Source organism: Felis catus, chromosome B4 (genome assembly GCF_018350175.1).
Source record: "Felis catus isolate Fca126 chromosome B4, F.catus_Fca126_mat1.0, whole genome shotgun sequence".
NCBI lineage: Eukaryota > Metazoa > Chordata > Mammalia > Carnivora > Felidae > Felis > Felis catus.
Window position 1 is genome coordinate 30,222,039 of NC_058374.1, and position 18,086 is coordinate 30,240,124.

An 18,086-nucleotide genomic window follows, 5' to 3' on the forward strand; every position below is an offset into this window, starting at 1 on the left:
ATTCACAAAAATAAACTCAAAATGGATAAAGGACCTGAATGTGAGACAGGAAACCATCAAAACCCTAGAGGAGAAAGCAAAAAAGACCTCTCTGACCTCAGCAGTAGCAATTTCTTACTCGACGCATCCCCAAAGACAAGGGAATTTAAAGCAAAAATGAACTACTGGGACCTTATGAAGATAAAAAGCTTCTGTACAGCAAAGGAAACAACCAACAAAACTAAAAGGCAACCAACGGAATGGGAAAAGATATTTGCAAATGACATATCGGACAAAGGGCTAGTATCCAAAATCTATAAAGAGCTCACCAAACTCCACACCCAAAAAACAAATAACCCAGTGAAGAAATGGGCAGAAAACATGAATAGACACTTCTCTAAAGAAGACATCTGGATGGCCAACAGGCACATGAAAAGATGCTCAACGTCGCTCCTCATCAGGGAAATACAAATCAAAACCACACTCAGATATCACCTCACGCCAGTCAGAGTGGCCAAAATGAACAAATCAGGAGACTATAGATGCTGCTGAGGATGTGGAGAAACGGGAACCCTCTTGCTCTGTTGGTGGGAATGCAAATTGGTGCAGCCGCTCTGGAAAGCAGTGTGGAGGTTCCTCAGAAAATTAAAAATAGACCTACCCTATGACCCAGCAATAGCACTGCTAGGAATTTATCCAAGGGATACAGGAGTACTGATGCATAGGGGCACTTGTACCCCAATGTTTATAGCAGCACTCTCAACAATGGCCAAATTATGGAAAGAGCCTAAATGTCCATCAACTGATGAATGGATAAAGAAATTGTGGTTTATATACACAATGGAGTACTATGTGGCAATGAGAAAGAATGAAATATGGCCCTTTGTAGCAACGTGGATGGAACTGGAGAGTGTGATGCTAAGCGAAATAAGCCATACAGAGAAAGACAGATACCATATGTTTTCACTCTTATGTGGATCCTGAGAAACTTAACAGAAACCCATGGGGGAGGGGAAGGAAAAAAAAAGAGGTTAGAGAGGGAGAGAGACAAAGCATAAGAGACTCTTAAAAAGTGAGAACAAACTGAGGGTTGATCGGAGGTGTGAGGGAGGGGAGGGTGGGTGATGGGTATTGAGGAGGGCACCTTTTGGGATGAGCACTGGGTGTTGTATGGAAACCAATTTGACAATAAATTTCATATATTGAAAAAAAATAAAGTCAATTAGTGACTATCAAAAAAATAAACTATTGGAACTACATGAAAATAAAAAGGTCTTTTCACAGAGAAGGAAACCATCATCAACAAAACTAAAAGGCAACCTATCAAATGGGAGAAAATATTTGCAAATAATGTGTCAGATAAGGGTTCATATCCAAAATATATAAAGAATTTATACAATTCAACACCAAAGAAACAAATAATCCAATTTAAAGAATGGGCAGAGGACATGAATTGACATTTTTCCAAAAAAGACATGCAGATAGTCAACAGATACATGAAAAGATGTTCATCACTCATCATCAGGGAAATGCAAATCAAAACCACAATGAGGTATCAGTTTACACTTGTCAGAATCGCTAAAATCAACAACACAAGAAACAACAGGTATTGTCAAGGATGTAGAGAAATAGGAGTCCTTGTGCATTGTTGAGAATATAAGTTGGTACAGACACTCTGGAAAACAGTATGGAAGCTTCTAAAAAAAAAAGGAAAGAAAAAAATACCATATAATCCAGTAATCCCACTACTGGTTGTTTATCCGAAGAAAATACAAACATTAAATCAAAAAGGGATTGCTTTCTTAATTTCCCTGATGTTTTATTTTGGTTTATAAAATGTTACTGATTTCTGTATGTCAATTTGGATCCTGCAACTTTACTGAATTCCTTTGTTAGTTCTATCATTTTTTGGTGTAGTCTTTTGGGTTTTCTATATATAATATAATCTGAAAACAACATTTTACTTCTTCCTGTCTAATTTGGATGAATTTTTGTTTCTGTTTTTTCTATAATTGCTATGACTAGAAGAACTTCCAGGACTCTTTTATTTATTTTATTTTTAATTTTTTTTCAACGTTTATTTATTTTTGGGACAAAGAGAGACAGAGCATGAACGGGGGAGGGGCAGAGAGAGAGGGAGACACAGAATCGGAAACAGGCTCCAGGCTCTGAGCCATCAGCCCAGAGCCCGACGCGGGGCTCGAACTCACGGACCGCGAGATCGTGACCTGGCTGAAGTCGGACGCTTAACCGACTGCGCCACCCAGGCGCCCCTTCCAGTACTCTTTTAAATAGAAATGATGAAAGGGCTATTCTTGTCTTGTTCCTGATCCCTGATTAAAGTTTTGTGTTGTTGTTCTTGTTTTTCATTGAGTATGTTAGCTGTTGGCTTGTCATATCTGGCCTTTATTATGTTTAGGTACATTACTTCTATACCCAATTTGTTGAGAACTTTTATCATGAAAGAGTGTTGAATTTCTCAAATGCCTTTTCTTTATCTCTTGAGATGATTATAATCTTTCATTTTGTTAATGTGGTGTATCATAGTTATTGATAGGCTATGTTAAATCATCCTTGCATCCCTGAGATGAATCCCAGTTGGTCATTGTGTATAATCCTTTTAATGTGCTCTTGAATTCTATTCTAGTATTTTGTTGAGGCTTTTTGCATGTATGTCCATCAGGGATATTGGCCTGCAATTCTCTCCCTCCTTTCTTTCCTTCCTTCCTTCCTTCCTTCCTTCCTTCCTTCCTTCCTTCCTTCCTTCCTTCCTTCCTCCCTCCCTCCCTCTCTCTCTTTTTCTTTCTTTCTTTCTTTCTTTCTTTCTTTCTTTCTTTCTTTCTTCCTTCCTTCCTTCCTTCCTTCCTTCCTTCCTTCCTTCCTTTCTTCTTTCTTTCTTTCTTTCTTTCTTTCTTTCTTTCTTTCTTTCTTTCTTTCTTTCTTTCTTTCTTTCTTTTTTCTTTCTTTCTTTCTCTCTCCTTGTCTGGCTTTAGTATCAGTAATGCTGGCCTCATACAATGAGTTTGAAAGTATTCCCTTCTCTCCTATTTTTTGCAAGAGTTTGAGAAGCATTAGTATTAACTCTTATTTAAATGTTTAGTAGAGGGGCACCTGGGTGGCTCAGTAGGTTAAGTGTCTGACTTCGGCTTAGGTCATGATCTCACAGTCCGTGAGTTCAAGCCCCATGTTGGGCTCTGTGCTGACAGCTCAGAGCCTGGAGCCTGTTTTGGATTCTGTGTCTCCCTCTCTCTCTGCCCCTCCCCTGCTCATGCTCTGTCTCTCTCTGTCTCAAAAATAAATAAAAACATTAAAAAAATTAAAAAAAATAAACGTTTAGTAGAATACATTCATGCAGTCATCTGGTCCTAGGGTTTTATTCATTGGGAGATTTTTTGATTCCTGATTTAATTTCATTGCTGTTATTACTCTGTTCATATTCTTTATTTCTTTGTGATTGTCTTGTTAGGTTGTGTGTTTCAATTTATATATTTCTCCTAAGTTACTTAAATGATAGTAGAGTCTTATGATCATTTGTATTTGTTGTATCAGTATTGTCTACTCTGCATTTAATAAATTTAATAAATTTTTATTAAGTCATTTCTCTTTTTTTCTTAGTCAAGGCAAATGTTGGTCATTTTTGTCTATGTTTTCAAGAAATCAACTCTTCATTTTGTTGACTTCCTACTCTATTTATTTTATTTTTCTCTAATCTTTATTATTTGCTTCCTTCTGCTAATGTCAGATTAATTTATTGTTCCTTTACTTTTCCTTGAGGTGTAAAGTTAGATTCTTTATTAGAGAGTTTTCTTGTTTCTTAATATAGTCATTTATTGCTAAAACCTTAGCAATTAGGACCGCTTTTGCTGCATACCATAAAGTTTGGTATGTTATGTTTCCATTTTTCTTTGTTACTAGGAATTTTTAAATTTCCTTTTTGATTTTTTTCTTTGGCCCATTGGCTGTTCAGAAATGTGTTGTTTAATTTCCACATATGTGTGAATTTTCTACCTTTCCTTCCACTATTGATTTCTAGTTTTATGCCATTGTGGTTGGAAAACATGCCTGATATGATTTTAATCTTCTCAAGTTTTTAAGACTTATTTTGACCTAACATATAATCTAATCTGTAGAATGTTCCATGTGCACTTGAAGAGAATGTGTATTCTTCTGCTACTGTATGAAATGTTCTGTATATGTGTCTGTTAGGTCTAGTCCAAAGTTTAATCAAGTTCATCATTTCCTAATGGGTTTTCTACCTGAATTATCTATCCATTGTTAAGAATGAGATATTAAACACTGTTGAAAGTGAGATATGAAGTTCCCTGACATTATTGCATTAATGTCTATTTTGCCTATAGATCTGTATATTTAGGTGATCCAATATGGGATAGGTATATTTACAATGGTTATATTCTCTTAATTAAATGACCCTGTTATCATCAAAGACTGATTTTGTCTTTTTTGATAATTCTTAAAGTTTAGTTTGTCTGGTAAAATTATCGCTACCCCTGTTCTCTTATGGTTTTCATTTGCATGGAATATCTTTTTCCATCTCTTCACTTTCAGTCTATCAGTGCCCTTAAAGTTTAAGGGAGTCTATAGTAGGCTGAATATGGTTGAGTCTTATTTATTTTTTAATCCTTTTAAGTCCTCTGTATTTTTAACTGGAGAATTTAAACCATTCATATTTAGTATAATTATTGATGGATAAGGACTTAGATCACCATTTTGTTAATTGCTGATTGTTTTATTGTTCCTCTCTTCCTCTCTTGCTGTCTTTCTTTGTGAATTGATGATTTTTTGTAGTGATATGTTTTACTTTCTTATCATTTGTGTATCTATTATAGATTTTTGCTTTATTATAATACATTTATAATACATCCTATAGCAGTTTATTTTAAGCTGATAACAACCTAAATTCCATAAAAATTCTACATGTTTACTTGTACTCCCAATTTTATTTTGTTGATGTCTCAATTTATATCTATTATATTGTTTACATTAGCAAAATATTGTATCTATAGTTATTTTAACATTTTTGCCTTTTAACATATATGCTAGAGTTCAGCCTAAATTATACATCATCATTACAGTACTATTTTGATTTTGACTACATATTTTCATGTTACTAATTAGCATCCTTTAATTTCAGCTTGAAGGACTCCCTTTTGCATTTCTTGTAGGGCAGGTGTGGTGGTGTTAATTGTAGGGCAGGGTGTAGCATCTCCAATTGCTGGGACGTACAGCAGTAGAGGTCTATGTTGGGGAATACTGTGGGTGTCTCTGTGGCCAAGATTGTGGAGTTCGTATGGTTGGCAGTAGCAGCTAGGCTATCAGGGTCCTCAGGAGTGAAGGCTGCTGGAGTCTTCCTGTTCTTTTTCGCCTGTGGAAGAGGTTCTAGCTGAATGAATCCCTCTTGGTGCCAGTTCTGATGTACTGGCACTCATATTAGCACTAGAGCCAGTCTTGGGAGCAGTTACATGTGGAACTACCACAGCAATTGGATCCTGGGACACAGTGCACTTGCTGTGGCAGGGGCACTAGTGTTTGAGGTGTGGGATGTGCAGATTTCCTGTGGAACTGAGATATAGGTCTCTGGGTAGTGTTTGGAGGAAGGGAGTATGCAACAACATCATGGGCCCTGTGGTAGCAGGGTATGGTGGTGATTTGGCCTAGGGAGATGGGTGCAGTAGCACCATGGCCTGGGGATGGTAGGTGAAAATCCTAACTCTGTCCCCACAGAGTAGTCTGTAAACAGCAGCAGTACGTCCAGGTGATATAATGTTAAAGTCCTATGGCAGAACCTAGAGGGTCGAGTGAAGAGTAGTGATTTCTATTAATGGTAAGTCAAAGCCACAACCTCTGGGACCTGGGGCAGAGGACAGAGCAGTGGCAGCTCCTTTGGTTCCATAGATGATGAGGTGTTATGGTTTCTCAACTGGAGTAGCAATGACTGGGGTGCCTGGGGGCAGGTCCCACCACAGCAACAGCTTCAGTCCTGGACAGATGGGGGTAGTTGGGAGGGGGAACTCCAAGCAGCTCTGTCAGCTGGAATTAGTGTTGGTGCATACTGTGGGAGTAGCAAAAGTGCAAACATCTATGGCAGTGAAGCTTGCTGGAGCTCTTCTGTTCTCCTTTTCCCCAAGGGGTGATATCCCTCCAAGGAAACTTGTCCTGGATGCCCTAGCATGGATGAGGTGACTCAGGTAAAGTGTCTCCTCCACTTTTCTATGTGGTCATCCTTGGTTTTTGAGCTCTGCAGGATTTCTTCTGCTTTTTCCTTGTAGTGCAGAGTTTTTCTAGAGCTATTTTCATTGGTTTATATTTTATTCTTGTTGTTTTGTTGGGAAAACAAGCATTGGGATCTTCTAGATCCCCATCTTGTTGATATCACCTCTATCATTATTTATTCAAAGGAATCATGCATCTTTTTGCTCCTTTACTTTTTAACATGTAATAATATATCTTGAAAATCTTTCCATATCAGGACATTCAAATCAACATTTTTTTTAATCCTTTATATTTGAGAATATCATAGTTTATTTAACCAGGCCTCTGGTTAAATGGGCACTTTGGTTGTTTTCAGTTTTCTCTCTAACAAACAATGTTGCAACAAACATTATTTGAATAAACAGATGTTTTATAATCCATTTTTGGTTTCTATCAGCCCAAAGATGAGTCTTCTACCTAAAAGGAATTGCCACTATTTCCTCTGTAACACTAATTTTATGATCCTTTTCTTTCACAGTACACAAATTGTCTCTCACTTAAAACTGATTTTTTGAAGAACCATAAATATAGTAAGCATATATATTATATGTATTCCAACCAAAACCCATCATTCCAGTGTTTGAACTTTTAAAATTTCTCTATGAATTCTTCTCAAATTGCGTCCTCTAAACTAGTAACCTAGGCATCAACTGGGAATTTATTAGTAATACAAATTATTGGACCCTACCTCAGACCTACAGAATCAGCTTTGGAGTTCAAGTCCAGCAATCTGCTTTAATAAGTTTTCAGGGTGATTCTGACATCAGCTAAATTTGGGGAACAATTGTACTATATTTATACTACTCTATGTTAAGGATGTCCCAGTATCATTTCTATAGAAACATAGAAAATTAAATTTATGTACTGCTTTTAAATTTCCAATTCCACTGTTACTATTATTCATATATAATAATCTGTTTTCCCTATGTAACATATGATAAAAATTATATCAATTATAATGAAATCAATTTTTTAAATCACAGTAACTTTTCTTTAAAATGCCTGAAAATCTCTACCCCACCATACTTTTGAGAATAAATGAATTCTTGTCAAGATAACATGAGCAAATTCATGGAGATAGCAATGAACATTTCAAGTGTGGAAGCCTTATGAAAATAACACTGACTTGAAAGAATGGTGCTTATTGAACAATAGTGTGCAACACCCTGGATAAATAGGGTAGGTCCATATCATAGAGGAGCTTAATTGGAAACAGGTGAGTTTGAATGTTTGCAATTCTTTTTTCTAATTTAAAAAATGTTAGTTATATTTTAAATCACAAAAGATGAAAATACTCACCCTATTCAAAATGTTAATGTTTAAACACTACACAAGAAATTTCAAAAAAGAAGTAAACATAAATGCCTCGTGACAATAACGTGACTGATATGTATTAGAGCATATTTTGTAGAATTAGTAATGGCATAAAATATAAGTGCTAATAATTTTTTTTAAAAAATTAATGTTTATTTTTTTAATTTTATTTTTCCTCCAAAATGACAAAACGAGGGAATTCACCCCAAAAGAAAGAACAGGAAGAAATGACAGCCAGCGGCTTAATCAACACAGATATTAGTAAGATGTCTGAACTAGAATTTAGAACCACAATAATAAGAATACTAGCTGGGTTGAAGAAAGCATAGAATCCCTTTCTGTGGAGATATAATAAGTAAAATCTAGTCAGGACAAAATTAAAAGTGCTATAACTAAGATGCACTCTTGAGTGGATGCCATGATGGCAAAGATGGAGGAAGCAGAGCAGGGAATGTGATATATAAAATAAAATTATGGAGAATAAGTAAGCAGATAAAAAGGGGAAACAAAGGCAAAAGAGCACACTACAGGACTTAAAGAACTCAATGACTTATTAAAAAGGAAAAACATCCAAATCATAGGAGTCCCCAAAGATGAAGAGAGAGAAAAAGAAGCAGAAGTTTTATGTGAGGATATTAGAGCAGAAAGCTTTCTTAATCTGGGGAAGGACACAGACATCAAAATCCAAAAAGGACAGAGAACTCCCATTAGATTAAACAAAAACCGACCATCAACAGGTATATCATAGTCAAATTCACAAAATACATAGAAAGGAAAGAATTATGAAAGCAGCAAGGGGAAAAAAGTCTTTAACCAATAAGGGAAGACAGATCAGGCTCACAGCAGACCTATCCACAACTTCGTAGGCCAGAAAGAAGTGGCAGGATATATTCAACGTGCTGAACAGAAAAAATACGCAGCCAATATCCAGCAAGGCTGTCTTTCAAAATAGGAGAGATAAAGTGTTTTCCAGACAAACAAATAATAAAGGAGTTCATGACCACTAAACCATCCCTGCAAGATATTTTAAGGGGAACCCTTTAAGCTGAGAAAAGACAAAAACAAACAAACAAAACAAAACAAAAAGCAACAAAGACCAGCCAAAAACACCAACAGGCAACACAACGGCACTAAATTCATATCTCTTAGTACTCACTCTAAATGTCAGTGGATTACATGCTCCAATCAAAAGGTATGGTGTATCAGAATGGATAAGAAAACAAGACCCATCTATATGCTGCTTATAAGAGACTCATTTTAGACCTAAAGACACCTGTAGATTGAAAGTAAGAGGATGGAGAACCATCTATCATTCTAATGGTTTTCAAAAGAAAGGTGGAGTAGCCATACTTATATCAGATAAACTAGATTTTAAAATAAAGATTGTAACAGGAGATGAAAGATATTATAATTAAGGGGTCTATACACCAAGAAGATATAATAATTGTAAATATTTATGCCCCCAACATGATAGCACCCAAATACATAAATCAATAACAAGCATAAATAAACTCATTGATAATAATACCATAAGAGTAGGGGACTTCAACACCCCACTTACAACAATGGACAGATCACGTAAGCAGAAAATCAACAAAGAAACAATGGCTTCAAATGATACATTGGACTGGATGGACTTAACAGATATATTCAGAACATTTCATCCTAAAACAGCAGAATACACATTCTTCTCAAGTGCACATGGAACATTCTCCAGAACAGATCACATACTGGGACACAAAATCAGCCCTCAACAAGTACAAAAAGATTGCGATCATACCTTGCATATTTTCAGACCACAATGCCATGAAAATCAAAATCAGCCACAAGAAAAAATTTGTAAAGACCATGAATACTTGGAGATTAAAGAACATCATACTAAAGAACACATGGGTTAACAACGAAATTTAGACCTCAAAAAACTTAAAATTTCATCTTCTCAATAATTCTGTTCCAAGCCAAGAAACCAAATTTAAAACAGATCAAATGAAAGAGTTTCAGCACTTTGGGCATTCCTGAGAGATGGAAAACAAAAGAAGTGATTTCTAGACTTGTCCCAAGTTACAGTCTTTAAAGTCATGTTCCAAGACACGATTCAAGGAAGGTGTGCCAAGGCAGAGCTTAGCATACTCCCTGGAGCTGAGCATCCAAGCAGGCTAGAATACACAGGGCAGGGTAAAAGAGCTGTGCACAGAAAGAACACTAGAGATCTGCTAAGCGTCCCTGTAAGTATTCAGTAGACTACTGATTACTGTATTTGTGTGAGGAAACTGAGGAAGTATCAACGCAAAATGGTTAGAGGCTTGCAAATAGCCAGGAATAATTATTCCTACCAGATTAGAGGACCTCAGAATCCCAAAACCATGTGTAGAGTACCCAGAAGTATCTTGCTTAAATAAATGTGGGCTAGCCCTGAATTAAACACTGCTCTGGTTCTTTGTTGTGTCAACCCCCACCTATTGATAGTGATGCTGTTGGCTAGGAATGCCTGAGGCACACATCCTGCCCCATATAACTCCTAGTGAGGCCCTACCAGACATCTCCCCAACTAGGGCCAAAGTTGTGGTTGCATGGGTCATCGTGGTTCTTATGACTGCAGAACACACTTAAGAAACCATCAGGTAACTTTAAGAAACAAGATTACTCATAGTTCTCAGTGGGCACATGGCCTGCCCAAAGATCACACAATGAGGTCGGGAATGGGGGTAGAGAGAGGCTGCGTATCAACTTGGGTCTCTGCCTTCATTATGGTCTGGGGGTGGTGTGCCTTAAGTTTCCTGCATTCACTCTTTATTGGCCAATTTAAAGCACAGGAGCAAGAGCTACGGATCAGGAAGTGTGAGGTGGGGTCACTCAAGCAGTTATGTAGGTTACCCAGGGCTTTCCGAAGGAGGGACCTTCATGGGTCAGAGGGTGACCTAATGTCTTATCTGGTCCTTTAGGGTGTAGCAAAACAACTTGGGTTGTTTCTGCTTTTTGGCTATTGTGAATAATGTTGCAATGAATACTGGCACACAAGTATCTGTTTCAGTGACTTGTCAGTTCTCTTCGGTATTAACCTGGAAATGCTGGGTCATATGGTAATTTTCTGTTGAGCTTTTTGAGAAACAACCAATATATTTTCCATAGCTGTTGCACCATTTTACATTCCCACCAGCAAGGTACAAGTTTTCTAAATTCTCATCAACACATTATTTCCCACTTCTTAAAATTATTGCCATCCTAGTACATGTGAGGTGGTATTTAATTGTGGGTTTAATTTGCATTTCTCTGATGGCTAATGATGTTGTGGATCTTTTCATGTGCTTATTGATCATTTGTGTTTCTTCTTTGGAGAAATATTTATTCAAATCCTTTGTCCATTTTTAATTTTGTTGTCTTTTTATTGAGTTGTAGTTCTTTATTTATATTCACCCCTTACCAGATATACAATTTTCAAATATTTTCTCCCATTCTGTAGGCTTTCTTGTTACTCTCTTGATAATGTCCTTTATGCACAAAAGTTTTCAATTCTGATGAAGTCCAACTCCTACATTTTGTTTTTGTTGTTGTTGTTGCTCATGCTTCCAAGTCTTGTCTAAGAATGCATGGCCAAAACCAAGGTCATAAGGAATTACCATGTAATTCACGTAAAAACTCTTCTAAAAGTTTTATGGTTTTAGCCTTTAGGTCACTGATCTAATTTTTGTACATGGTATGAGGTGTGGGGTCCAAGGTCATTCTTTTCCATGCAGAAATCCAGTTACCCAGCACCATCTGTTGAAGAGACTTTTCTTTCCTCCTTAACATCTTTGGTAAAAATCAATTGGCCATAGGTGTATGCATTAAATAAGTCTTTTGGGTTATAAAGGGAATAGAAAAACAGAAAAGGTAGTGATAGCAGGTTTGTTACTGATGGAAATAATCTAGAAGAGAGGGGAAAACAGTGATGCAGTGATGCTTGTCTTAGTAGGCAAGACATAACAGCATCTAAAATAAAGTGGAAGGACTGGCCCAGGGGGATAGAGTCCACCTACAAAAACTGGCAGGAAGGTCCAGAAGCTCACTGCAGATGATACTAGGTAGGTAGATACAGTTGTGGTAACTTATGGAAACAAATCCATCTATTCAACAAATACTTATTAGTCACCTATTACTGTGCCAGACATTGCTCTAGGGATACAATGATGAATCAAAACACACAGATTGCTGTATTCACAGACCTATCAAATCTAGGGATAAGACAGAAACATCAAGTACAAAGGACACATATTAACCTTGAGGACCTGAAACTGGAACTGGAATGTAAGTGTTGAGATCAAATTCATGTTTTAAATTGTTGCCCAGAGGCCACTTAGCTGTTGGAGGAGACCCAAATGCTGATATTATCCCCCAGGAATAATCTTGGTCAGTACGCAGTATTAATATAACATTGCTATCAATGAGTAAAGTCAACAACATATCAAATACTACACATGAAATTGAAGGTAACTCTGTCTTCTGTAAACTATTACAATAAAGTAATGGATTAAATAATGGGATTTAAATATTCTGATAGTGTTTCCACTCACAAAGTGATCCATAATTAACTCTTGTTTAATATTAGTCTATTTTAGAATTAGTCCTAATAATAAACCCAAAGTAGAAAGTCCAATAAAATTGTATGAAATATCACTAGTAGCCTTTTATGAACTCTATCCCCTTGAAAAATTCATATAAGATCTTTAATATAGTTAAAATCTAGTGAATACTTAGAGAAATTATAGAAGGAAATGAACATAAGGATTGTCATTATCGGTGGAGTTAAGAGAGTAATACTTGCCTCATACTTCATCCAGCATTTTTGTACTCCAAACGTTCTAGTTGAGAAAACATGTCACCATCACAGTGGTAACGGCTTAATGGGCTATTTCATCTGAATCTAATTCAGCCTCAAAATCTGCTCGTACCTATCAGTCAGAAGCCACTTTTACCTATCCCTAAATTCTTAGAAGAATCCTAGAACATGATAGAGATTCTAAAGAGCCACTGAAGTCTCTTTATATGCTCAGTAGTATCCTGGAGATACTATTTCTGAACTCCTTTGAGCAGATCAGGTCAGAAATATCCAAGTCTTCAAGGGGACAGGCAATAAACCTGGCAATCAAGACAAATGGCCTCTATTCAAGGTTCTCTCTCAAACTCCAGCAAGCAACAGAAGGAAAAGAGGCCAATTCCTGGTTAAAATAGTTGCCCATGGTAACTTTTTAAAGTAGTATGATGAACTGTTCTTGTGGCTTAAGGTCTTATCTGGGTATCTTATCAAACAAATTCATAAGGTTATATGTTGCAAAAGATGAGAAAACTTTGTAGAATGTCAGAATCACTGCAACAAATGTGACTATTGACATTTGACATCCACAAATAATTTGTGAATGATACGTAACATTTCACAAATTTTCATAATCATGTTTAAAATAAAAGGAACCTTATAACTGTTACTTTACTTTCAGGGCTCTTACTTTTTGGCAAGTGTTTCATTGGAGGTTTCACTGGAAAATAAACATTTTCATGACAAAGTTCTATGTGGCTTCAATCAAAGCTAATTTCCCATCTCTTAGATTGTACTTTGAAATTGCCAATTTTAAGCCTGAATTATTCAACACTCTTACAGTCAGTATGAGAAATAAACAACTCCAGCTTCCAAATAAAAGGATTTCAATAGAAAATCTTTTTATAAATTGTAATGGAAACCTAAAAATTCACCATATTTCAGTCTCAAGGAACTGTTCGGAAAAAATACGTATATATAGAAGAATGAGTTTGTTCCTCATTATAAAAGCAAACTCCTGGAGTAGAAATATATAATTCAATCGATTATGCCTACAGCATAAGAAAATGACCTGAGGAGTATGTGTGGTGGGAAAGAGAAAACGAACAAGACAGTTTCTCTCATGAAGCTTACAATCTAGTAAAAATGTATGATTCTAAACTGAAATAAGCACAGAAGGATAACTATTTTTAAAAAAGTTTAAAAGTTCAAAGTTTAAAAGTAAAAAAGTTTAAAAGTTTCAACACAATTCTCTCCCTCAAATCTGACATTTGTTGTATCTCTAAGAAGGAATATATGTCTTCTAATATGCTTTACACAAGTATTTTTTTAATGGGTATATACACTTCTCTGACAAATAAACCAAAGCCAAATGAAAATAAGATTTCCGGGGCACCTGGGTGGCTCAGTCGGTTAAGCGTCTTGACTTCAGCTCAGGTCACGATCTCGCGGTTCATGAGTTCGAGACCCACGTCAGGCTCTGTGCTGACAACGCAAAGCCTGGAGCCTGCTTCACATTCTGTGTCTCCCTCTCTTTTTCTCTGCCCTCCCCTACTTGTGCTCTCTCTTTCTCTCAAAAATAAACATTAAAAAAATTTACAAAAAAAAAAAAAAAGATAACAATCCTGTCAAATCTTAAATAAAATGACGTAATTTCAAGCTTCTAGTCACCAGTTCTAAAACATTCAGAATTATTCTGCTTGATGTAGGGATGAAAGCTATCTGCCACTGTAGGGACAGAGTGGCATGGAGGAGGGAGGGATGAGGATCTATACAATATTATCTAAAGAGCCCAAAGATAGTCTGACAAATCTATTTAACCATACCACTTTCCTTATGCCCGTGGCACATCTTTTTTTTTAAGAAATAGATTTTAGTTTCTTAAGTGAAATATCCATTAGCCAGAAATATTGTCAGCCTAAGCTATAAAAATTTCACGCACAGAAATTGATAAAATGTATCAATACAGAGCAAAAACATCCAATTTAAATATTTTAGGCATTTTTATTTAATAAATAACTTCAGTAAACAGCATGTAAAAAGTGAACTGTTAAAATTAAAAGGCACTTAACACAAGAACGTGAATCGCATGAAACAACATGGGCAAATGGTGAGAAGGAACTATACAGTGGTCTGTTACAGCGCTGAAAGTAAGACGTGCGTAAGTGATAGCTGTTGCGAAAGTCACAGGACAACTTCACATGTTCATTAAAAAGGCAAATTTACAGCTGGAACATCAAAAAAAAAAGTATTGGTTAAAAAAAAAAAAAAGGCTTACCCCAAATTGCAAACAAATACATTAAATGATTAGAAGAGGTGATAAAAAAGCACCAGGCTTTAAACAAAATAAAATGAATAAATTCACCCAAAGGTCCTCAATTCGGCAATTATGTAAAGTAAGGCCTTTATGTAAATAATGCTAAATTAAGGACTTTTCTGCAGAAAATTTCCCGATACTTTTATCCAAGGCTTGATTTTTCTAAAGAGAAGGCGTAAGAGTTACCAAGATTAAGTAACTCTTAAAATGGCACACAGGTTTTAAAGCTATGTTTTCCCTTCCTAATTGTGACTTTTTCCAATGGCCTCTGTAGATCAAATATTCCAAAAGTATTTTACATCAGGAATTCCCAACATACTCACGTGTCATCAGTCTCATCTAATAGGCAAATAGCAAAATAACAAATTTAAAACAATTCTAGTTAAGTAGGATATTTACTTTGGATTCTGTATAACTAAAACCTGACATGTCTGTAAAGCTAAAAATCAATTTTAATACTTGATTAATAGAAACTCTCATCATACTCATTACTTTACTCTCTTTCAATCGCTCTAGAAATATCATTTCATCCAGTAAGAGCCTGATTTCGATAGTCCAGGAAGAAAAGGTCGAAAAGGCACAATGTGACCTTAGCTGACAAGGATAGCCATCCTGTCTCAAGTTTTTTGTCAGTCCCTGGCATTATTACATTATTTTCAAAATAATAAAAAAAAATTTAAATTATACATATTGTACATTTTCAAAACCTGCACATGAGAAAAACCATGGTGATACTGCCCTAGCTCTACCTTACTGTGACTATGAAAACTACGACTTTGCATTCAGTGCTGTGAAATTTGCATGGGTAGTGCTCATTTTCCCTCATATTTCGGATTGACAACAGTTGTCACGGCACTCTTATAAATAGGATTTTCACCCTAAAAAAAAAAAAGAAAGAAAAATTATCACTCTACTAAAATCATGCAATATTATTTTATAAGACAATGTTGAAAGTTATGGTCATTTTCAGAAGTCGTTCATATCACACTCCACTTTTTAAAAGGACAATAAAAAGTTACACAAAAATGAAACATGAAATCTTTGCTCTCTACAAATCGAAAGGTGACCCTGTAAATTTGGCATTATTTCATTTCTGAGTCCTTCCTACACAGGGACTGATTTCAGAATGTCCTCCACAGCAGAGAATATGCTGTTATGGCTTCTCTCCTTTAAACTAGTTTTGAATGCCCTTAAAGAAGTAGTAACTCTTTTGTCATTAACTGTCTGATTCTTAACCCTTTATTGTGGTGAAGAAGGTTCTTGATAATTACTAGGGATCCCTGGTTGTCAACTCTGTGAGGGAAGTGTTCTCCAGAGGCTCTTCCACCACAGAAGTTATTGACATGGAGAGTTGTGGGATAAAGGTTGTCATACTGTCACTGAGGGTACTGTGCCCCCACAAGGCACTGCGTTGCCAAATTTACTTAGAATGTTAACAAAGATAATTACCATTCTCCATTATTTTTTAGTATCATATTGATGAAGTGTTTCATTTTTATTGCAATACTAAATTTTAGTAAAGAGTACTGAAATCAAGCCCAGCAAATGACTCCAAGCCACAAACCCAAGAATTCTTTCAAGATCCAAAAATAGCCTGAGATTGATGTTTTAAGCAGGAAAATAACATACAATTGCACACTACCTATTTCTTAAAAAAAAAAAAAATCTTATGCTAAGTGATACATTTAAATACCTACTATAACATTTTATTTCTCCTATCCTTATGAACTGAAAGTAGGCTTGAAAGCCAAGTAAGAAATACAGCCAAATAATCTATATCAGAGGAAATTTACAGTGAGCACAAATCAGTAAATGTTAAATTAAAACTTAAAATACTACATTTTTAGACAAAAATTAAGATTTTGAAATGCTGTTTGGTTTTATATTGCACTATAGAGAAATTTGTGGTGATTTTAAAAAATATTTATAGGAAGCATGTAAACAGTAATTTTTACTTTTAAATTTTATTTACACTTACTTCACTGCAGGTTATATTTGGATATGGCTTGTATTGCCACAATTTCTGCCCTCTAGGAGGGTACAGTTTGGTGGATGACAGACATGCAAATAAGTTAAGGCACTCTGATAGAGCACAAAATAGAATTATGTACACAGTATGGGAACAGTATAAAAAAAGGAATTCACTTTGAGAAGATCAGGGGTATTTTCATAGAGAAATTGACTATAGATAAAATATTAAAAGATGAGTAGAAACACATGCAAAGTCAAAGGTCATGTGCAAAGTTAAGCTCTAGGGAAAAGAATGGCATATTTATGTAGAAATATATATAGGGGCACTTGGGTGGCTCAGTCAGTTAAGTGTCTGACTTCAGCTCAGGTCATGATCTCACTCATCGTGGGTTCAAGCCCTGTGTCGGACTCTGTGCTGACAGCTCAGAGCCTGGAGCCTGCTTTGGATTCTGTGTCTCCCTCTCCCTCAGCCTCCACCACCACCCACCCTCCACTCACGCTCTCTTTCTCTCTCAAAAATAAACATTTATACACACACACACACACACACACACACACACACACACACACACACAGTTTTGAAGTTTTAAGGGTGCATGTGTGAGTGTATGTTTTGAGGTGTGAGCAAGGGAGGGGGACATAAGACAGAAGAAAGAGCCAAATCATAAAAGGTCCTGTATGCCATGCTAAAAAGACTGAATTTTATGCTGTAGATGGGAAATCACTGAGAAAAAGCTGAGCATGAAAAGGGCGGAGTGGTCCTGAAACACACCAAGTAAACTATTACGATTTCAGCTCAGCAGTTAGTCTGGATTCCAATTAAGACATGACAATATGTCCTAGCCCTACCCCAACCCCATCCCATAGTATACAACTCTGTCATTTTAGAACCAGTCATTTCAGAACCATGGAGGAACTCAGGATCCCTCAGAGACATACATATAGGAGAAAAAAAAAAAACCATATCAATTTCTGATCTCTAGTCCAACTGAAGCAAATATATAGACATTACAGGAGACATTTCATAAGAAACAGGAAACTGCATCCTAGCAACTACATTCTTAACAAGTTATACAGCACAAATAAGTTACACTCTTTATTTCCATCTTCCTCGTCAGCATAAGAGGCTAGAACTTGCATTCTTTCAAATATACTGAGAAAACAAATTACCATTTAAGTTTAAGACAATACATTAGATATATATTTAATACTTAAGAATTATAAGGGAAGTAAACACATACACACAACACCCCTACCCCCAGAAAACAAAACAAAACAAAAAACAAAAGAAGAAAAAAATACCCAAATTATTGATGATTCCAAAGTATGTAAGGCAGAAACTTACCTTGGGAGAAGTTTGCCATTTCATATACACAAACATTTATATTCATTATTACATCCAAGCAAAATTTTAACATGCAAGGTTAGAGGTAAAGTTAAACTATC

At 36.0% G+C, this 18,086-nt stretch overlaps 1 protein-coding gene across 4 annotated transcripts in view; it reads right to left on the reverse strand.

Moving 5' to 3' along the window:
* Positions 1-14,336: 14,336 nt before the first annotated feature.
* ITGB1 (integrin subunit beta 1) overlaps positions 14,337-18,086 on the reverse strand; it is a 46,897-nt gene continuing 43,147 nt past the window's right edge. For 3 of the 4 annotated variants that reach the window (XM_023256252.2, XM_023256250.2, XM_023256251.2), the window contains one exon: positions 14,337-15,547. In XM_023256252.2, coding sequence (XP_023112020.1) covers positions 15,482-15,547 — 66 coding nt within the window. In that variant the 3' untranslated portion in view covers positions 14,337-15,481. 4 annotated transcript variants of the gene reach the window in all.